The 22699-nt window shown below is 43.5% G+C and overlaps 1 protein-coding gene across 7 annotated transcripts in view; it reads right to left on the bottom strand.

Annotated features, from left to right (window-relative positions):
• Positions 1-22265, bottom strand: part of TMEM241 (transmembrane protein 241) — a 163726-nt gene extending 141461 nt beyond the window's left edge. For all 7 annotated transcript variants that reach the window (XR_007721298.1, XM_050767991.1, XM_050767992.1 and 4 more), the window contains exons 1-3: positions 22073-22265; positions 14958-15004; positions 6594-6671 (exon numbers count right to left, since the gene is read on the bottom strand). Coding sequence is in view for 6 of the 7 variants with exons in the window: in XM_050767991.1 (XP_050623948.1) it covers positions 6594-6671; positions 14958-15004; positions 22073-22144 (197 nt within the window). In the remaining variant the exon portion in view is untranslated. The remainder of the gene's footprint in view (positions 1-6593; positions 6672-14957; positions 15005-22072) is intronic.
• Between the last annotated feature and the right edge of the window lie 434 nt (positions 22266-22699).

Raw genomic sequence — 22699 nt, 5'->3', positions numbered from 1 at the left:
GGCTCACGCCTGTAATCCCAGCACTTTGGGAGGCTTAGGTGGGTGGATCACCTAAGGTCAGGAGTTCAAGACCAGCCTGACCAACATAGCGAAACCCTGTCTCTTCTAAAAGTACAAAAATAAGCCAGGTGTGGTGGTGCCCATCTGTAATCCCAGCTTCCTGGGGGGCTGAGGCAAGAGAGTCACTTGAACCCAGGAGGCTCGTGAGCCAAGATCACGCCACTTCACTCCAGGTTGGGTGAGAGAGCAAGACTCTGTCTCAAAAAAAAAAAAAAAAGTACAGCCAGACACAATGGCACACACCATAAAGTAGTAGTCCCAGCTACTTTAGAAACAGATGGGGAGGATTACCTGAGCCCAGGAGTTTGAGGCCATCATGGACAACATAGCAAGATCCCATCTCTAAAATAAATAAATAAATAAAATGTATGGCCAGGCATGGTGCCTCATGCCTGTAATCCCAGCACTTTGAGAGGTCATCAGGAGGACTGCTTGAGGCCAGGAGTTTGAGACCTACCTGGGTAACATAGTGAGATGCCATCTCTACAAAAATTTTAAAAATTAGCTAAGCATGATAGCTCACACCTATAGTTTCAGCTACTCAGGAGGCTGAGGAGGAGGATCTCTTAAGCCTAGGAATTGGAGGCTACAGTGAGCCATGACTATACCACTGTACTCAAGCCTGGGCAACAGAGCAAGACTCTGTGTCTAAATAAATACATTTTTTAAAATAAATACAATGTAGACCCTAAATGATTGGTTAACTGTTTATTTCTTTATAAACAGTGCTAAGTTAATTTGGAGTTTTTATAAAAGATACTTGTTATGGTTCTCCAGCAAAGACTCTTGATGAAAAATTAAGGGATGTGGGCTTCTGTTTCATCTCAGAAATTTCTGGTCACAAAGGTATTGAAGCATGAAATTTTTAACTTAGAATTTCTCATCTTTGAAAGCTTGAGAGTTCAAACTTTGCTCTCTTACTTATATCAGATAAAAAGTGGCAAGCAGGTTAACCTGTAGCCTGGCAATACAGGAATTATAGGACTGCGTCTGAAGTTGCCAATGAAATCACACCTGAACCTGCCTTCTGCAATGGTTCCACAATCAAAAAAAGAATGCCTTGGTCTCATGGTGCTAACAGATGTCCAGTCAGACAAAACGGGTCACAACGTTCTTTCAGAACCACTTTTTGCAAATACAGGAAGCCTTTAGCAAAGGACTTCAGCATCTGCTGGAAAAATTGCTGCAATGTTCTGCAATGGCTTGGCAACCAGTAACTGCCATGTACTGACAAGTTTACGGCTGTACAACAGTGTTATCTGTCCCAAGACAGTCGGTTCCAAGAGCCTCATCCAAGACTAGGTGGCAACAACCAGTCACCAGGCAAACACCTAGGCAAGAGAATGACCCCATAAGGTTGCTATGCAGGCACAGGAGATACGGCCTCTTTGCAATATAAGAAATGTGTTGGTTGGGCACGGTGGCTCATGCCTATAATCCCAGCACTTTGGGAGGCCGAGGCAGGCGGATCACCCGAAGTCAGGAGTTCGAGACCAGCCTGACCAACATGGTGAAACCACATCTCTACTAAAAATACAAAAAAATTTAACTGGGCATGGTGGTAGGCGCCTGTAATCCCAGCTACTCAGGAGGCTGAGGCAGGAGAATTACTTAAACCGAGGAGGCAGAGGTTGAAGTGAGCCGAGATCGTGCCATTGCCCTCCAGCTTGGGTGATAAGAGCAAAACTCCATCTCAAGAAAAAGAAAAAAAAAAAGAAAAAAGAAATGTGTTGCCAGGTTCTGAAGTTCATTTGACATATGAGAGGGAATGGGGGCCTCTTTGAGCTCCAGGTTAGAAGGGCAATCTAAATGAGTTCTCCATGGCCTGTGCTGTCCAGTCCTAACTTAGGACCCACTCTCCAGCCCCACCATTACAATCCCCACCCCACAGTAGCCGCTGGGACGCCAAACTGTCTTCCTGATATTTCCATTTTTAGAAGAGCCAAATCTCTGTCATCTCTGCATTCACAGTTACTCAGTAAAACTGGGCTTCACTTCCCTAATGACATAATCAGAAAACCAAGCCCAGGAGGAAACAGCAGCCACAGCAAATACAAACCCAGCCCAGCACACACAAAAGAACGTGGGTGCTGGATCTTTCTGCTGAACATCTGGTAGCGCTCCTTCGCCAAGGGCCATGGCAACTGGAAATCCTGAGCTGTACCAGCAGTTACAAGATCCACCAAAAACCCAGATATGGGGATCTTTGACAAAAAGTTTAATGGAGCTATGGGTGGCTGTGAATACACCTACCTATAGGAGACAGAGGTGAAAAGACTTCTATGGAGTTTAGCTAGGAGCTGAAAAGAAGATGTGATCACGGATATTCCGAGATAGGTAGAACCCAGCAGCACACTGCCAAGTCCAAGGGGTAAGTGTCTAGTGGGTTTCAAACTTCTACAGTCAAAGGACCACTTCTTCCAGGGAAGCAATCTTGAGAATCTTTGGCCAGTTCTGCTAGTCATTACCAGCCCTTCAAAACATCAATTAGAAGGCTGGGCACAGTGGCTCATGCCTGTAATCCCAGCACTTTGGGAGGCTGAAGGGGGAGGATTGCTTAAGGTCAGGAGTTAGAGATCAGCCTGGGCAATATTGCAAACCCCCATCTCTACAGAAAATTAAACAATTGGCTGGGCGTGGTAGTGCACACCTGTACTCCCAGTCACTTGGGAAACTGAGGTGGGAGGATAGCTTGAGCCCAGAAGTAGTTCAAGGCTGCAGTGAACTAAGATTGAGCCACGGCACTCCAGCCTGGGCGACAGAGAAAGACCTTACCTCAAAAAACAAAATAATAAAAGTATGGAGAATTCTATCAACAGATAAATACACAAACAAAATGTGATGAATACATATGGACATTGTTCAGCCTTCACAAGGAATGAAATTCTGATTCCTGCTACAACATGCATGAAACTTGAAAACATTAATGCTAAGTAAAGAAAGTCAGACACCAAAGAACAAATATTGTACAACTCTGGGTACTCAAGGTACCCAGAATAGGCAAATTCATAGACAAAGAAAGTAGAACAGGAGCAATTGGGAGGGGAGAATGGGAAGATACCATTTAATGGGTACAGAGTTTATGTTTGGAATGACGAAAAAGTTCTAGACAAAAATAGCTATGATTGTACAATATTGTGACTATAACCAATGCCAATGAATTGTGCACTTAAAATGGTTAAAATGGGAAATTTTATGTTATACATATTTTATTAATAACACAATAAACAAAAATTTTTTTCATGTGAAAAATGGCATTGCTTTTAAGAAAATATAAGTTAATTTTTAAAGACGGCTATTAATAAGTAAATAATTTACATCAGAAATTATGTGATAATTAGAATCAGCAAGGAAGACTCATGTTGATCTGCACCAGTGGTCCTCAGGTCATAATGTGATCGCCAATTCCCTCATCCCAGCCCAAGCTCCTGCTTCTTCGAAGGAATATGTTTATCCATTTGGAGCTAGGGTCCTTCAGTATTTAAATATCACAACTATCGCAGGCCTTGTGAATTCTGTATCCCTATTTGTTTAAATGAAACCCAATTCTTACTGAACTATCCACCATAACAGTGGAGTATTTAGTAAGACTTGTGCTTAATATAACATATAGAATCCCAAAAGTATCTTTATTTCATCCAATTAAGGATACTATACCATGAAAATGCAAAATTGTGACTTAATGAACTTCTCCTTTGGATTAGCTAAGCACATTGTGTGGAATATTCCTTCTGGATATGGATTATGATATAATATGGTCACGTACATTAATGTACACCTATGTCCCCATCCTTTTATGAAGGATCTCTCCTTCATAAAACTTCTTAATACCAGTTTTTTGTTCTCTGGTTTTAAATTTTCAGGAGAAGCCAAAATTAGTATTCTTCTTTCTTTTTTTTTCTTTTGAGACAGGGTCTCACTCTGTCACCGAGGCTGGAGTGCAGTGGCATGATCTCAGCTCACTGCAACCTCTGCCTCCCTGGCTCAAGCGATTCTCCTGCCTCAGCCTCCCAAGTAGCCACGCTGGGCTCATTTTTATATTTTTAGTAGAGAGGGGATTTCACTATGTTGGCCAGGCTGGTCACCTCAAGTGATCTTCCTGCCTCAGCCTCCCTAAGTGCTGGGATTACAGGCATGAGCCACCACATCTGGTCGAAAAGCTAAAATTATTAATATTACCCTGAACATGTTCTCAAATCTTCTCCAGAGTGCCAAACAAAGGAGTGACTTAACAATTAAGCAGTCAATCTGATTAATGGAGAAGCTGGGCAGAGTCATCACAAGGTGAATAACTTGGCCTGCTCATTCAGCTGGGATGTTTACTTTATTCATATTAACCTTAACTTAGTTTTCTTTTCACTTTGCGCATCATTTCAGGATAGGAAGGATGTTCTCAAAGAATCAGGAGGATATCTAGGTGAGGCAGGAGTAGATAACCAATTCGGATTACAGTTTTGGCTAGATAATGTCATCGTCTTTAAAATTTTTTTTTTTTTTTTTTTGAGACGGAGTTTCGCTCTGTCTCCCAGGCTGGAGTGCAGTGGTGCAATCACTGCCTCCTGGGTTCCAGTGATTCTCCTGCCACAGCCTTTCAAGTAGCTGGAATTACAGGCATGCGCCACCACACCTGGCTAATTGCGTATTTTTATTACAGATGGGGTTTCACCATGTTGGTCAGGCTGGTCTCGAACTCCTGACCTCAAGTGATACACCTGCCTCGGCCTCCCAAACTGCTGGGATAACAGGTGTGAGCCACCACACTCGGCCTAAATTTCTTTTAAACATATTTAAAAGGCTGTTTTAATAGAATCATAACAACTAACGTATTGTGTGATCTGGATTGGACCCCGGACTAGAATTTTGGAGTGGAGGGCTATAAAGGATACCATTGAGATAACTGGCAAAATATGGTCTTTAAATGGGATAATAGTATTGTATCTATGTTAATATCTCCCCGATTTTGATAATTTTATTGCACTCTTGTAAGAGAATGTCCTTGCTCTTAGGAAAAATACCCTAAAGAATTCAGAAGTAAAGAAAAGAGACATTTCCTGTCAAATCTACAACTTACTTTCAAAAAGTTCAGGAAAAAAAAGTTTATATATTTATATACACATGTATGCATATACATATACATATATGCACAGTACATCAAGAGAAAATGATAAGAAAAGCATGAGAAAATAAGGAAATCGCCGAGCACGGTGGCTCACGCCTGTAATCCCAGCACTTTGGGAGGCTGAGGTGGGCAGATTACCTGAGGTTGGGAGTTTTGAGACCAGCCTGACCAACATGGAGAAATCTCATCTCTACTAAAAATACAAAATTAGCCAGGCATGGTGACTGGTGCCTGTAATCCCGGCTACTCGGGAGGCTGAGGCAGGACAATCGCTTGAACCCAGGAGGCAGAGGTTGCGGTGAGTTGAGATTGTGTCATTGCACTCTAGCCTGGGCAACAAGAGCAAAACTCCATCTCAAAATAATAAGCATCATCATAAGGAAATGTGAGTAATGGGTAGGGGAGTTCATTGTATCATTCTAACTTTTCTATAGGTAAGAATTTTTTTTGAGGCACGGTCTCCTGCTGTGGCTCAGGCTGGAGTGCTGTGGTGTAATCATGGCAAACTATAGCCTTGACCTCCCAGGCTCAGGTGATCCTCCCTCTTCAGTCTCCTGAGTAGCAGGGAACACAGGCACGCACCACACCTGGTTAATATTTTTCTTATTATTTTTGTAGAGGTGGGGTCTCCCTATGTTGTCCAGGCTGGTCTCAAACTCTTGGGCTCAAGTGATCTTCCTGCCTTGGTTTCCCAAAGTGCTGGGATTACAGGCATGAGCCACCATGCTCAGCCAGAAATAATTTAAAATAAGAAATTTACTAAAAAAACTTGTTAAGCTAATATAATTTCATTCATCATATCCTATGATCTAAAACAAAGCAAAATTAATTTGACATTATAAAATACATATCTCAATTAACTTTATCCCCACACTACATCAATGTATCAGTTAATACTATATTAGCGGCATTACTACCCAGGAAAATACTATTTGAATTTTATCTGAAAATAAATCACTAAACTTCACAGTGAGAAGGGAACTAAGAGAGCAAACAACTCAAACAAACCTCTGTGTTGGCCAGGCATAGTGGCTCACACCTGTAATCCTAGCATTTTGGGAGGTCAAGGCAGGTGGATCACTTGAAGTCAGGAGTTCAAGACCAGCCTGGTCAACATGGTGAAACCCCGTCTCTACTAAAAACACAAAAATTAGCCGGGCATGGTGGTATGTGCCTGTAATCCCAGCTACTCGGGGGGCTGGGGCATGAGAATTGCTTGAACCTGGGGGGCGGAGGTTGCAGTAAGCCAAGATCATGCCACTGCACCCCAGCCTGGGAGACTCTGTCTCAAAAATAAATAAATAAGTAAATAAATAAACCTCTGTGTTTCCAGTGTAACATCATATGAAATTATACAACATCAAAAGGAAGCAGAGTGTGAATCATGCATGAGTCCAGCACAGAGAGGTTATACCTTGAACTGCTGTTGATCTCTACCCAGCCCAGTTTCCAGGACACATGAAGCAAAAGTCCACCAATGAGTGTCTGCCACCTGGAAAGGACAAGAGGCAATGTGAATTTCATAGAGTGCTACAGTCTCCAACACCATCCAGCCCCAGCAGATCTGCTGACTGACACAAAGAGACACGTGCAACTCTGTTTACTCCTCTTTTCTCCCACTCTCTCCCAATTATCCCATTTCTCAGACTTTCCTTCTCAATCTCTACTATTCCCTTGAGTCCAGCTGTCCAGCAAGTACTGACATTGACATTCTTCTCCTCTTGTTTTCTTTTTTTTTTTTTTTTGAGATGGAGTTTCGCTCCGTCGCTCAGGCTGGAGTGCAATGGTGCAAACTTGGCTCACTGCAACCCCCGCCTCCCAGGTTCAAGCAATTATCCTGCCTCTGCCTCCTAAGCAGTTGGGGCTATAGGCGCGTGCCACCACGCCTGGCTAATTTTTTGTATTTTTAGTAGAGACGGAGTTTTACCCTGTTAGCCAGAGTGGTCTCAATCTCCTGACCTCAAGATCCACCTGCCTTGGCCTCCCAAAGTGCTGGCATTACAGGTGTGAGCCACCGCGCCTGGCCTCTTCTCCTCCTATTCTAGACTTTTCCTGAACGGCCTCGCTCATAGTCACTGCTTCTCCCACTGCCTCTACTTTGATGATTCCCCAATCCCCATTCTCCCCTGGATACTGCCACAATGATCTCCCACAAGCTCTCAATGATTATTATTATTGTTATTATTCATAGATTTGGGGGTATATGTGCAGGTTTGTTACACGGATATAGTGAGTAATGGTGAGGTTTGGGTTTCCAGTGTCCATCAACTGAACAGTATACATTGTGCCCAATAGATACCGTTTCAACCCTCAGCCCCCTCCCATCCTCCCTGCCAAGCTCCCAGTGATAACATGCCTAAATCATCACCCTGAACCTCTCCCTCAAATCATCCTCCCTATTCCTAATCAGCCAAACCAGAAACCTAGGCAGCATTCCACCTCACCTCTTCGGCCTTCACCTCCCTCGTCTAAGCACAATATACTATTGATTTTATTTATCCCCATAACAGCATTCAAATCTGAAGTCTTCCCTCCCTACCAACCCTCCTGCTTCTGTCTCAATTCAGGCTCTCATCATCTCATGCCTGGCTCACAGCATTAGTCCCTTAACTGGTCCCCCTCTTCCAAGGTTGCCCCCCATCCATTCTTTACTTTGCAGCCAAAGGGTTTGCCCTAAAATGCGAATTTAATTGTGCTACTTGCTTGTTTTAAAAACAGATGATTCTTCTTGGTGCCACAGGCAGCAACCCTCAGCCTCTTTTCTGCCTACAGCACACTCCTAGGTCATGAAGCTCACCTGAGACACACAGCCCCCAGCATGCACAGTGCAGGGGCAGCACAGGTCACAAACACCCCTCCCCCTCCCAATGCAGAAAGCACATCAGAATGCCAAATGAGTGAGAGGGACAGTTGCTTGCTCTAATTGCTTTTTTATTTTACTTGAGTCATTCATAAATTTCAAAACCCTGTTTTTCAAGATAAATGACTTGAGACAGCTCACCTCGGAAGTGACTATGACCACCACACACCCATGTGTTGCCACATCACGGTGGAGAACTCTGGCCTAAAGGACAAAGTAACTTGGGTATGACACAGAAAGTCCTTTGGGACTTGCACCCGCCCCTCTCCAGGGTTAGCTCCTGTCTGTCTGCTGTGTGCAGCCACATTCCAGCCACACCCGATGGCCCACAGCCTTGGGAACATGCCAGGTCATGTCATACTTCTAGGAGTCCGGGTGTGCCATCCTCTTGCCCCATAATGTTCTTCCCATCTCTTTGTCTGTGGTGAACACCTGCTCGGCCTATAACACCCAGTTTGCATATATCCTGTGTGAAGTTTCACTGACCCAGCCAAACAGAACACACTAAATGTGGGTCCTGCCTTCAAACAGTTTGGTCTAGCACAGGGATTCTCAACCAGGCAATCTTCCCCTCCAGGGCACATATAGCAGTGTCTAGACAAATGTTTGGTTGTCACAGCTGGGGAGAGGAGCAGAAGGTACGCCACTGGAATCTAGCCAGTAGAAGCCGGGGATGCTGCTAAACATCCTACAACGTGCAGGGCTGTCCCCACTGCAAAGAATTATCCAACTCAAAATGTCAGTGCTGGAATGTCATTCCAAGGTTGAGAAACTCCAATCTAGTGAAAGTAAGGTAATTAATCAATAATTACAACAAAGCGCGTGAAGCCCTAAAAGGAAGTGTACCAGGTACTATAAGCCACTCTGTTGAGGGAAGCTAACCTAGTCTAGTGAGTGGGTAAGACTTCCAAGAGAGAATAACTTTGTGCAAAAACCCGAAGCACGTTCAAAGCAGAAGATCCAGAAGGGACAAAGGCTCAGAAGTGAGAGAGACAATAGCTTCATTCAAAGCTTCTTGGAGAAGTTCAATTAGTCTGGACCCCAGCACTGGAGCATTGGAGAGAGGGCAGCAAGAGCTGACCCTGGAGAGAAGGGGCTGATCCTAAAGGACCACGTCAATCATAAGGAGCTGGGACTTCAAACTGGGGACTCACTGAAGGCTTCCAGGCATGGGAGTGACCCTGTCCCATTTACATTTGGGGAAGCTCCCTCTTTTTACAAGGGAGGGAATGTTTCTGAGAAGCAAGACTAGGGGCAAAGAAGTAAGTTAGGAGTTTTTATAGTAATTGAAGAGAAGACAGTGGCTTGGAAAGGGGCAAGATGGATGAAGAAAGTGGACAGATTCTGAAGATGTCTAGGAGGCCCTGGTGGTTAACCGGATGTTGAGGATGAAGGAGACAAAGGAAACAAGAATCACTCCCAGGTTCTGAATTGTGTAGTTAAATGGAGGGTAACCATTCACTGCAGGTGAATTTAAGGAACAGATGGAATTTAAAAAGCAAGCTCCATGAGGGCAGGGATCTGTTTTCTTCACTGATGTACCCCAGGCATCTGCAGAATACGTTGCTCTGCCCTACCAGACACCAGGCATTGTTCTAGGCACTGGGAATACGCCAGTGACAAAATGGATAAATCAAAATTCCTGCCTTTGTAGATCTTACATTCTATGGGGGAGGTGCATTCAGTCTGTCTCATCCAAGGACAAGGAGGAGAATGGCAATCCAAGCATAGAGATCACCGTTTCCTACGCATCTTCCCTCAGTCCCTCTACCTTTACAGATGTGGAAAGACAATCAGAACCAAAACATGCTTGCTTCTCTGTAAGAAAGAAACCGGTATCCCAGCTTTATTGACTAAAATACCCATAATCACAGAAGATACTTTAAAACTTTTGCTATGAGGCCAGGCACAGTGGCTCACGCCTGTAATCCCGGGAGGATCGCTTGAGGCCAGGAGTTCAAAGCTGCAGAGAGCTATGATCATGCCACCGTACTCCAGCCTGCGTGACAGAGAGGGAGCCTGCCTCTAGAAAAACAAACAAACGTGTTTGCTATGAAATATCAGGGAGGAGCTTGATAAAGTAGTTTAAAGTTCACCTGAAATAACATAGTGGTGATAATATAACGAACATCTTTTTAAAAGAAGAAGAGTGAGGGACGGCTCGCTCTACTACATATTTAAATGGTTTAACAATGAAAACAATTCAGCACTAGTCCCTTAACATCAAACTTGACGAATACATACCCAAAAAGAGACCTTAGAAAAATGACTTTTTGGCCGGGCGCGGTGGCTCAAGCCTGTAATCCCAGCACTTTGGGAGGCCGAGACGGGCGGATCATGAGGTCAGGAGATCGAGACCATCCTGGCTAACCCGGTGAAACCCCGTCTCTACTAAAAAACACAAAAAACTAGCTGGGTGTGGTGGCAGGCACCTGTAGTCCCAGCTACTTGGGAGGCTGAGGCAGGAGAATGGCGTGAACCCGGGAAGGCGGAGCTTGCAGTGAGCTGAGATCCGGCCACTGCACCCTAGCCTGGGTGACAGAGCGAGACTCCCTCTCAAAAAAAAAAAAAAAAAAAAGGCCGGGCGCGGTGGCTCAAGCCTGTAATCCCAGCACTTTGGGAGGCCGAGGCGGGCGGATCACAAGGTCAGGAGATCGAGACCACAGTGAAACCCCGTCTCTACTAAAAATACAAAAAATTAGCCGGGCGCGGTGGCGGGCGCCTGTAGTCCCAGCTACTCAGGAGGCTGAGGCAGGAGAATGGCGGGAACCCGGGAGGCGGAGCTTGCAGTGAGCCGAGATCGCGCCACTGCACTCCAGCCTGGGCGACAGCGTGAGACTCCGTATCAAAAAAAAAAAAAAAAAAAAAAAAAAGAAAGAAAGAAAAAGAAAAAGAAAAATGACTTTAAAAAAAATCTTTTATTTTTGGGACAGTCTCACATTGTTGCCCAGATTGGAGTGCAGTGGCATGATCTCAGCTCATTGCAACCTCTGCTTCCCGGGTTCAAGCAATTTGTGTGCCTCTGCCTCCCAAGTAGCAGGGACTACAGATGCTCACCATCACACCTGGCTAATTTTTGTATTTTTAGTAGAGGCAGGGTTTCGTCATGTTGGCCAAGCTGGTCTCAAACTCCCAGCCTCAAGAGATCCTCCCACTTTGGCCTCCCAAAGTGCTGAGGTTACAGGTGTGAGCCACTGTGCCCAGACAAAAAATGACTTTATACAGATGCTCTTCAACTTACAATGGGGTTATATCCCAACAAACTGATCATACGTTAAAAATGTCATAACTGAAAGAGCATTGAATACACATAACCTACCGAACACCAGAGCTTGGCCTCGCCTACCATAAACATGTTCAGAACATTTATATTAGCGTGGCTGGCTGAGAGCTGCAGCTCACCACTTGCTACTACTGCCCACTACCAGGGGAGAGTATTGTATGGCATATCGCTAGCCTGGGAAACAGCAAAACTAAAAGCTTAAGTATGGTTTCTACTGAAAGCATATTGCTTTCACACCATCGTACAGTCAAACAATTGTAAGTCCAACCGTCGTTAAGTTGGGACAGTCTGTATATGATATTAAAAAACATATACAGATTATTATGCCTTTGGACATAAGGCCAAAGGAAGGATTACACAATAAATGAAGCTAGCATAAATTAGTTAACTACTGGGGAAGGGACAATTTCCTTACATTGCACCATACGCTAAATTAAACTGACAACAATTAGAGCTTGAATAAAGCTTTAAGGAAATATAGGTGAATATCTAAATGATGATTATGCCTTTGGGAATAAGGCAAAAGGAAGGACTATAGAATAAATGAGGCCAGTATAAATTAGTTAACTACTGGGGAAGGGACAATTGCTTCACATTGCACCATACACTAAATTAAACTGACAATGATGAATAAAGTTTTAATGAAATATAGTTGAATATCTAAATGGTTTTATGATGGAGAAGAAAAGAACAAAAGCAATGGAAGCAATCATGAAAGAAACAGTCAATATATCTGACCACATAAAAAATATTTAAATAATTGAAATAATTATAAACAAATTGAAAGGCAAAGAACAAATTGCAAAAATTATTTCCAAAAACATAATGGACAACAGATTGAGCTAGTTAAAATATAAAGAATTTATTAAATTAATAAGAAAAACACTAAAACCTCAATGAAAATAAGTAGATAAAAGGCACAACTAGACAAAAAGAGATACAAGTGGATAATATGCATAAGAAAATTGTACAACTTGATGAATAACCTAAAAAATTATACGACAAAACAATACACCTTTTGCTCATGAAATCAGCAAAGAGAATCACAGTTTGAGCACAATATTATCGAAACGTTCATATAGAGGCTGGGTGGCAATGTCAATTGGTCAAACATTTTTGGAAAAGAATATGTTACTATTCAAGGAGAATACTAAAGAAGTTCATGCACTTTAATCCAAATTAATTAATTTTTTTTTTTTAGAGACAGGATCTCACTTTGTCACCCAAACTGGAGTACAGCAGCAAGATCACAGCCCACCGCAACCTCTAACTCTTGGCGTCCAACAATCCTCCTGTCTCAACCTCCTGAGTAGCTGAGACTACAGGTTCATGTCACCATGCCCAGCTAATTTTCTTTCTTTTTTTTTTTAAGATTCAAGGGGTGCATGTGCAGATTTGCTATACGGGTACATTGTGTGATGCTGGTTTGGGCCTCTGTTGATCCTGTCACCCAGTGAACACAGTAGTACCTAATAGGTAGTTTTTCAATCCTTACTTACGTTTCTCCCTAACTCTCCCCTTGGGGAATCCCCAGTGTCTACTATTCCATCTTTATGTCCATGTGTACCCAATGTTCAGCCACCATTTACAAGTAAAAACTTGCAGTATTTGGTTTTCTCTTTCTATGTTAATTCACTTAGGATAATGACCTTCAGCTGCATCCACGTTGCTGCTAAGGACGTAATTGTGCTCTTTTTTACAGCTGTGTAGTATTCCACAGTATATATATACATACATATATACATATATACCAAATTTTCTTTATCCGATCCACTGTTGATGGGCACCTAGGTTGATTCCTTGTCTTTGCTGTTATGAATAGTGCTGTGATAAAATACATGTGAGTGTAGGTATATTTTTGGTAGAAGAATTTATTTTCCTTGAGTATATACCCAGTAATGGGATTGCTGAGTCAAATTGTAATTCTATTTTTCATTCTTTTAGAAGTCTCCAAACTGCTTTCCATAGGGGTTAAGCTAATTCACAATCCTACCAACAGTGTGTAAACATTTCCTTTTCTCCAAAACTTTGCCAACATGTTATTTTTTGTCTTTTTTTTTTTTTAGACAGATTTTCTCTCTTGTTGCCCAGGCTGGAGTACAATGGTGCGATCTTGGCTCACTCCAACCTCCCGCTTATTCCAACCTCCGCCTCCCAGGTTCAAGCCATTCTCCCACCTCAGCCTCCCAAATAGCTGGGATTACAGGCATGTGCCATTATGCCTGGCTAATTCTTTTGTATTTTTAGTAGAGATGGGGTTTCACCATGCTGGTCTTGAATTCCTGACCTCAGGTAATCCACCCACCTTGGCCTCCCAAAGTGCTGGGATTACAGGCATGAGCCACCACACCGGCCATTTTTTGACTTTTTAATAACAGCCATTCTGACTGGTATGAGGTGGTATCTCATTGTGGTTTTGAATTGCATTTCTCTGATGATTTGTGATGTTAAGCATTTTTTCATATGTTGGCCACTTGCACATCTTGTTTTGAGAAGTGTCTATTCGTGGACCTTGCCTACTTTTAAAGGAATTATTTAGTTTTTTTCTTGTTGATTTATTTACGTTCCTTATAGATTGTGGATATTAGTCCTCTGTTGGATACATAGTTTGCAAATATTTTCTCCCATTCTGTAGGCTATCTCTTTACTCTGTTAATAGTTTCTTTTGCTGTTCAGAAAGTCTTTAGTTTAATAAGGTACCAATTGTCAATTTTTGCATTTGTTGCATTTGCTTTTGAGGACTTACCATAAATTATTTGTCTAAGACAATGTCCAGAAAAGTATTTCCTAGGTTTTCTTCTAGGATTTTTAGAGTTTGATATCTTTTTTTTTTTTTTGAGTTGGAGTCTTGCTCTGTCGCCCAGGCTGGAGTGCAGTGGCCGGATCACAGCTCACTGCAAGCTCCGCCTCCTGGGTTTACGCCATTCTCCTGCCTCAGCCTCCCGAGTAGCTGGGACTACAGGCGCCCGCCACCTCGCCCGGCTAGTTTTTTTTTTTTTTTTTTTTTTTTTTAGTAGAGACGGGGTTTCACCGGGTTAGCCAGGATGATCTCGATCTCCTGACCTTGTGATCCGCCCATCTCGGCCTCCCAAAGTGCTGGGATTACAGGCTTGAGCCACCGCACCCGGCCGAGTTTGATATCTTACATTTAAGTCTTTAATCCGTCCTGAGTTAATTTTTGTATATGGTGAGACATAGGGGTCCAGTTTCATTTTTCTGCATATGGTTAGCCAGTTTTCTTTTTCTTTTTTTTTTTTTTGTAGACAGCATCTTGCTATGTTTCCCAGACTGGTCTTGAACTCCCAGCCTCATACAATACTCTTGCCCCAGCCTCCCAAAGTGCTGGGATTATAGTAATGAGACACCATGCCTAGCCTAACCCAAATTTCTTATGTAGGAATCAATCCCAAAGAAATAGTTGGAAATCTGGCAGACTTGAACACAAAAATGTCTAGTAACATTGTTTTCATACCCCCAAAATGGAACATAAATGTCTGTTAATAAGGTGGCTAAATATCTTACAATATGTCTATTTGCCAAAAAAAAAAAATCTATGCAGTTATTAAAACTATTTCCAAGAATGATGTTGGTTGGACATTTCCTAAAAATGTATATAAAGAGCAAAGAATACTCACCCTTGGAATAATGTAGGGTAGGTAAATTTCAAGACAGACAGCACATACTGAAAAACAAACACCAAATTATTGGACATTTCAAATGATAGAAAATTGACAAACCATATAATCAAAGATATTTCTATTAAAGAAACATAACCGCATAACCACATAACCTAGGTACATTCAAGTTTTAAAAAGGCCATTATTCTCATCAAAATCACAAACTGGGCAAACAAATGACCTCCTAAGTCATACTAAAGAAATTGAGCCGGCCAGGCACGGTGGCTCACGCCTGTAATCCCAGCACTTTGGGAGGCCGAGGCAGGCGGATCACAAGGTGAGGAGTTCGAGACCAGCTGGCCACTATGGTGAAACCCCGTCTCTATTAAAAACACAAAAATTAGCCAGGCGTGGTGATGCACACATGTAGTCCCAGGTACTCAGGAGGCTGAGGCAGAAGAATCGCTTGAACCTAGGAGGCAGAGGTTGCAGTGAGCAGAAATCGTGCCACTGCACTCCAGCCTGGGCAACAAAGTGAGAGTCTATCTCAAAAAAAAAAAAAAAAGAAAAGAAAAAAAGAGATTGAGCCGCTTTTTCCCAGCGCTGCCAGAAGCCTGGCTGTCCTTTAATTGGTGAAATGGAGCTGGCATCATGAGCAAACAAGGAAGCACAGCAGCTGGGTCTGATGTTACAGATGCTGGAACACTCAGCACCTTCCCAGATGCCAGAAATGTCACATTGTAACTGTAGCAGCCCCAGAATAATTCAGACAAGTCCCCGGACACAGTCTGTTTTTTCAGGGTATCCACTTTATCTATGGTCCAGTTTACCTAAAAATCCAATCCTTTCTTTGTTTCTCTTCAAGTAAAACCACATCCTAGTCTTTCTTTCCTTTGTTGTCCTTCAATTTTTGGGGTTTTGTATGTCTTTTGTATTAAATGATTTTTTTTCCAAACTAATTCTGCATCTTAGGATTTTGTATGTTGTTTGCATTAAATGATTTTTTCAAACTAATTCTGCATAGGAGTCATAGTTTTTGCTGTGTTTTAGCATGTTACGGACTTTTTTTAAACCAACTCAAGGTCATTTTCTATTTCTCTTATGTATATTTATGTATAATAATTGAATTTAGAGCACTTTATGAGTGAAGGAATTGTGTTTCATCCTTCTGGGTATCTTTTCCATTTTTTTCCTATTATTGACCACCAATAATTTATTTTTTTAGTCTAAAACCTTCAAATGGCTTTAAGCAAGGACTCTACTGATCCTTCACATGCTCTAAAAAAATGGAGTGGACTGGTGTTGGGCAAGTTTATATATCTTCTTTTTTCCCAGGAATTAGTCCACACAGAATTCCCCTTGTTTGAGCTCCTAAATGCCACAATTACGGCTAACTGCCTATGCGTTGTTCTACACTTCCTCTTCTTCCTTGAAATCTATTTACTACATAATTCAATATGTTCCTCCCTACTTTTCTGATATTTTTATTCTCATATGGAGAAAAAGAAAGGATTAAGTGAGCATCTGAGTCATGGCCTGAAATACCCTTAACAAACTTCATTACGACAATAAATGTTTCGTTTATTGTGTGCTTAGCTTTGGCCTACATACTGGGCGAAATCAAAGATCCTGAAACTCTTGCCTCACCTTGCTAAAGAACAGAGAAAAAAGAAATCTATGACAAATGGAATCAAGGTCCTAATTGCTGTCCCCTTCTGGCAATTCCTCGCGTCACTGAGAAGTGTTGCTCAGACAAAATGCTATCGATTGAACAGCAAAGCCCTAGCAATGAGGTTCTTGAGGAAAGAGAAGGAGCAATTTGGGAGCCATTCACACCTGTAATCCCAGCATTTTGGGAGGCCAAGGCGGAAGCATCACTTGAGCCCAGGAGTTGAAGACCAGCCTGGGCAACAGGGTGAGACCCCATCTTGACAAAAAATACAAAAATTAGCCGGACATGGTTGTGCAAGCCTGTAGTCTCAGCTACTTGGGAGGCTGAGGTGAGAGGATCGCTTGAGCCTGGGAGGCAGAGGTTGCAGTGGGTGAAGATCATACCACTGCACTCCAGCCTTGGCAACAGAGCAAGACTCTGTCTCAAAAAAAAAAAAAAAAAAAAAATTGGAGCCATTGAAAGGTATGTAAGTAAATTTCTTATGCTTATCCACTTGTAACTCTTTTTTTTTTTGAGATGGAGTCTCGCCGTTGCCCAGGTTGGAATGTAATGATGCAATCTTGGCTCACTGCAACCTTTGCCTCCCGGTTCAAGTGGTGTTCTTGCCTCAGCCTCCCAAGTAGCCATGACTACAGGTGCGCACCACCACGTCTGGCTAATTTTTGGCTACTCTTGAACTCCTGACCTCAGATGATCCACCTGTCTTGGCCTCTCAAAGTGCTGGGATTACAGGCGTGAGCCACCGTGCCCGGTCTTGTATCTCTTTTTTCAGTGAATTGTCTACTTCTGCCATTTACCCATTTATTTTCACTGAGGTTTTAGTATTTATTAATTTAATACATTTTTTGTATTTTACAGATGCCAACCACTTGTCCAGATCAGAAATGAACTTTGCCTCTGAGCTGAAGGCTCAATTGCTATGAAGTGAAGAAGGACAGCTGGCTGCCTAGGGCCTGATTACAGCTGGAACCTCCCAAAGGACGGAGGAACATGTCATCAGCCTGGGCCAGCCCAGGCCACCAAGCCAGAGCTCAATGATGTGGTGCTTTCTCCTCCCTCCCTACCTAGGGCAGCTTCCTTTGACAGCACACTTGCTGCTTCAAATTTCTAACAAATATCGACCATTCTTTCAAACAATAGAAGGGGTCAGAATGAGCTATATAAGATTTTTTCAAAAGAATTTTCTTTCTACAAATAAATAGAGGAACGGCTGAAGGAGAAAATTACACTAAGAAATATGGAAATAAACTGAAATGGAAGCTTCAAAAAACTAGAAGAGAGCATCCTCTACTTTAGACCAAAAAAAAAAAAAAATCTTCACTAATTCAAAAGAAAATTAATGTGGCAGAGAAATTACATGCTCTCTGCCACATTCCAGTAGAATATGCTCATAGTAGAATATGCTCATGGTAGAATATGCTCATGCTAGAATATGCTTATAGTAGAACGAATATGCTCATGGGGTGTCCACTGCAGATTTCTTCCCAGTTGGCCTCTACTTGGTCCAAGCCGACTCCCGCCCCCGAGCCTTGGTTGCCAGAAGGGAACATCACCGTCCTGGTTGAGAAGATGAAACAATGGCCATAAAAGGCTCAAGCTTCTAAGAGATATAAAGTTCCTCACCAGGGTCCCATAATGTACAACCTCCCTGGCTCTCCCATCTCCTCTCCTCCACTCTCGAGCTCACCTCCTCCTCCCTCTGTGGACAATCTCCTTTGTCTCCGCTTCTTTCCTGCCACTAATTTGTCACTAGACAAATTAGAATAGTTAAATTGAAAAAGCCAGAGATTTCACAAATTCACAAATTCCTGAGTAGGTGCTACCAAAAAAAAAAAAAAAAAAAATCTTCCTTTAGCTACTTGTCCCATGAGAAGAAAACAAATCTTTTAAAAGTTATAAATTACTGTCACAGTATAAACAAAAGCTGTTCTTGACCTACTCTTTCCACTAGTTCTGACACTTCCCAACATCCCCAAGCCAAAGCATTCAAAACCATCGTATTTACATTCTCAGGGCCCGTGGTCAGCTATGATTTCGATTATTCAGATTATATATTCTTGGGACCAAACAATTTGGTTTAATTTAATCTAACACCTAGATGCATTATACACATGGAAGGTATTTTGTCTTTTTTATTAAATTTGTTGGCTGGGCATGGTGGCTCATACCTGTAAACCCAGCATTTGGGAGGCAAAGGCAAAGTGGGCAGATTGCTTGAGCCCAGGAGTTAAAAACTAGCCTGAGCAACATGGCAAAACTTCGTCTCTATAAAAAAAAAAAAAACAAAAATTAGCCAGGCATGGTGGCACGTGCCTATAGTCCCAGCTACTGAGGAGGCTGAGGTGTGTGGATCGCTTGAGCCTCGGAGGCAGAGGTTATAGTGAGCCATGACTGCACCACTGCACTCCATCCTGGGTGACAGAAGAAGACCCTGTCTCAAAAAACAGACAAAAATTTATAAAATGCCATGGGGCTCCAAAAAATTTTGTAAAAGTACCACAAATGAATATGTACATCCAGGCCAGGCGTGGTGGCTCATGCCTGTAATCCCAGCACTTTGGGAGGCTGAAGTGGGCAGATCATCTGAGGTCAGGAGTTCGAGACCAGTCTGGCCAACATGACGAAACCCCATCTCTACTAAAAATATAAAAATTAGCCCAGCATGGTGGTGCACGCCTGTAGTCCCAGCTACTCGGGAGGCTAAGGCACTAGAATCACTTGAACTCGGCAGGTGGAGGTTGTGGTGAGCTGAGATTGCACCACTGCACTGCAGCCTGGATGACAGAGTGAGCTTTTGTCAAAAGAAAAGAAAAGAGAGACAGAGAGAGAAAGGAAAGAAAGAAAGGAAAGAAAGGAAGAAACAAAGAAAATGTACATCCAGAGAGGGGCATAAATTTCTATGAACTAAATGCTATTTGTCTGCTTTTTTTTGCTTAAATAAAATGTTTTTTATCTAACCAATGCCATGGCTCATGGGCTTTCATGACAGATGTGTTAATCTACCCCTTCTAATGATTATATGGAAATAAAAGAAAGGTTATTTTGTTTTAAAGTAAAATTTTATCATCATATCCATCAGGTTCACTAGACAAATTAGAATAAATTGAAAAATCCAGAAATTTCACAAATTCCCAAATTCCTGAATTCCTGAGTAGGTGCTACAAAAAAAAAAAAAAAAAAAAAAAAAAAAAAAAAAAAAAAAAAAAAATCTTCCTTTAGTTTAGCTACTTGTCCCATGAGAAGAAAACAAATCTGTTAAAAGTTATTAATTACTGTCACAGTATAAACAAAAGATTGTCCTTTCTTTTCTTCCAGAGTGAGGACCACTTACCTTATAGTTTGCTACAATGGCAAGCACTAGGCCACCTACCTTACAAACATCATTTCTTTTGCTGAGATGAAGTCTCACTCTGTTGCCCAGGCTGCGGTGCAGTGGCCTGATCTCTGCCCACTGCAACCTCTGCCTCCCTGGCTCAAGTGATTCTCATGCCTCAGTCTCCCGAGTAGCTGAGAGTACAGGCGCCTGCCACCACGCCCGGCTAATTTTTGTGTTTTTAGTCAAAATGGGGTTTCACCATATTTACCAGGCTGGCCTCAAACTCCCGATCTCAGGTGATCCGCCCACCTCAGCCTCCCAAAGTGCTCGGATTATAGGCCTGAGCCACTGTGCCTGGCCAACATCATTTCCATTAACTCTCACAACAACACTTTCTTTCTTTTTTTTTTTTTTTTGAGATGGAGTTTCGCTCTGTTGCCCAGGTTGGAGTGCAAAATCGGCTCACTACAACCTCCGCCTCCCAGGTGTAAGTGATTCTCCTGCCTCAGCCACCTGGGTAGCTGGAATTACAGGCGTCTGCCACCACGCCCAGCTAATTTTTGTATTTTTAGTAGAGACGGGGTTTCGCCATGTTGGCCAGGCTGGTTTCGAACTCCTGGCCTCAAACAATCCACCCGCCTCAGCCTCCCGAAGTGCTGGGATTGCAGGCGTGAGCCACTGCGCCCGGCCACAACACCACTTTCAAGAGCACGCTTTGTCCCATCTTCAAGTTAAGAAACTTAGGTTTAGAAAGAGTAAGGTTCCAAACGCCAAGTAAGTGGAGCCAGGAAGTAAAACCCATAACTGCCTCCCAGGAAGGCTGCATTTATGGACCTTCAAAGGCATATCGCCATAACTAAAAATCAACTGGAGGCCGGGCGCAGCAGCTCACACCTGTAATCTCAGCATTTTGGAAGGCTGAGGCGGGCGGATCACCTGAGGTCAGGAGTTCGAGACCAGCCTGGACAACACGGTGAAACCTCGTCTCTAATAAAAGTACAAAAATTAGCCCCGCGTGGTGGCGCACACTTGTAGCCCCAGCTACTCAGGAGGCTGAGGCAGGAGAATCGCTTGAACCCGGGAAGCGGAGGTTGCAGTGAGCCGAGATCGCATCGCTGCACTCCAGTCTGGGTGACAGAGCGAGACTCTATCTCAAAGAAATGAAAAATAAAATAAAATAAAATAAAAATCAACTGGAGAAGGAAAGGGGGTTGGGGAGTATCCTCTGAATATATAAAGACAGCCATTCACCCTAGGATAGGAGGTAGAAGGAAATGCTGTTTGTTGATGGTTCTTTTCCAGAGAGGAAGAGAGGGGAGAGGAAGAGCGGAGCAGGTGGGCAGCCCGCGGTAAGACCCCGCAGTGGGGCCAGGTGGTCCTGCACCGTGTATTCCCACCTTGGCTGGGGCCAGCCCAGAGCCCAGGCCAACAGGTAATGCACCAGCCATGCTCACTCGGTCCTACTGGGTCCAACCTTTCCCTGCGTGGTACCAAACCTAAAGCCAGCTTCCCCGTCCTTGCAAAACAAAACCCCAAGCCTGGCACCACGGCTTCTCTGCCTCCTCGCCAAAAGCTTTTCATGATTTCATGACATTAGTTTAAACCTAAAACTAAATGTACGTTTTATTTTAAAAAATAATTCCATGAAAATCTCCTGAAGTGCTTACAGTGGAGACGTACAAAAAATTGATTCGGGAATCAGCAGTGCGAGGGGGAGACGGTTTAATCTCTTCTATTTAAAGGCTTCTGGAACCTCACGGGGCTCTGGGACAGGGGCGTGTTTAGAAAAAAGGCAGGATGTGTCAGATTTCTTCTGACTCTTCCTCCCCGGGGGAGCAGGAGCCAATTGCTTGCTTGCTTTTAAAACTAGTCCACACAGCCCCACACCAAGTTCCCGGGAAGTGGCCAGCCCAAAAATCCTGTTTCCCTGGAGATGTGCCATGCTTTACAGTGCAGGAAACAGGGACAGTGCAAGCTGACAAATCCTATTTCGAAAAGAGCATCCCACACGCGGAGGAGGTTCGCTCTCCACCGCCACTAGGAAGAATGAGGTAAAAAGCAGGAGGAGGCTCCGTTTGTCACGGGAAGATTATCCGACTCAAACCTCCCACGTGCAAACTCTGCCTCCCGCGCCCGCCCCCTCACCTTGTTCGTAAGGTAAGAAGCCAGGTAGCAGGTACAAAAGGTGAGGCCGACCAGGGACCTCCTCACGCACATCTGTCGACTCGTCCCCTTCCCGGGGTCCAGCTGTGCCTACCCAAACCCCCTGGCCGCCGCCCGACCCCCGCAGCAGCAACAGCAACAGCAGCAGCCCCGAGACGGCCACGTGGCTCCGAGCTCCACCAATCAGCGCGGGGACCGCCCCCGCCGTCTGCCTCCTTAAAGCGGCCGCGCCGGCGAAGGCCTGGCAGCCTGGGGACCGGCAGGGAGGCACCCAGCCGGCGGTCTGTCTGCAACAATGGCTGGCCCGGGCTGCGACAACCAGTACAGGAAGGTCGGACAGTCATCCTTCTTTTAAAAAGTAGAAAGTGGCAGAAGAGGAAAAAAGCATACCGCAGTTCACAATACCCCATCACTGTTTAAAGAAAAATGTTCATCCCTATCTCTATACCATAAGACCAAAATACTACCCGTGCTTCACTGAATTTTCCCAATTTTCTCCACTGAGTCTGTAGCGCTTTGGCAAATGACACAAAAAAGGTAACAACAACAAATGTTCATTTAAAAGGGGGAAGGTGAAGGAGGAAAGAACTGGAATTTAGTATAAGTTTT

Source organism: Macaca thibetana, chromosome 18 (assembly GCF_024542745.1).
Source record: "Macaca thibetana thibetana isolate TM-01 chromosome 18, ASM2454274v1, whole genome shotgun sequence".
NCBI classification, from domain to species: Eukaryota; Metazoa; Chordata; class Mammalia; order Primates; family Cercopithecidae; genus Macaca; species Macaca thibetana.
This window is presented reverse-complemented; position numbering and strand designations above follow the sequence as displayed.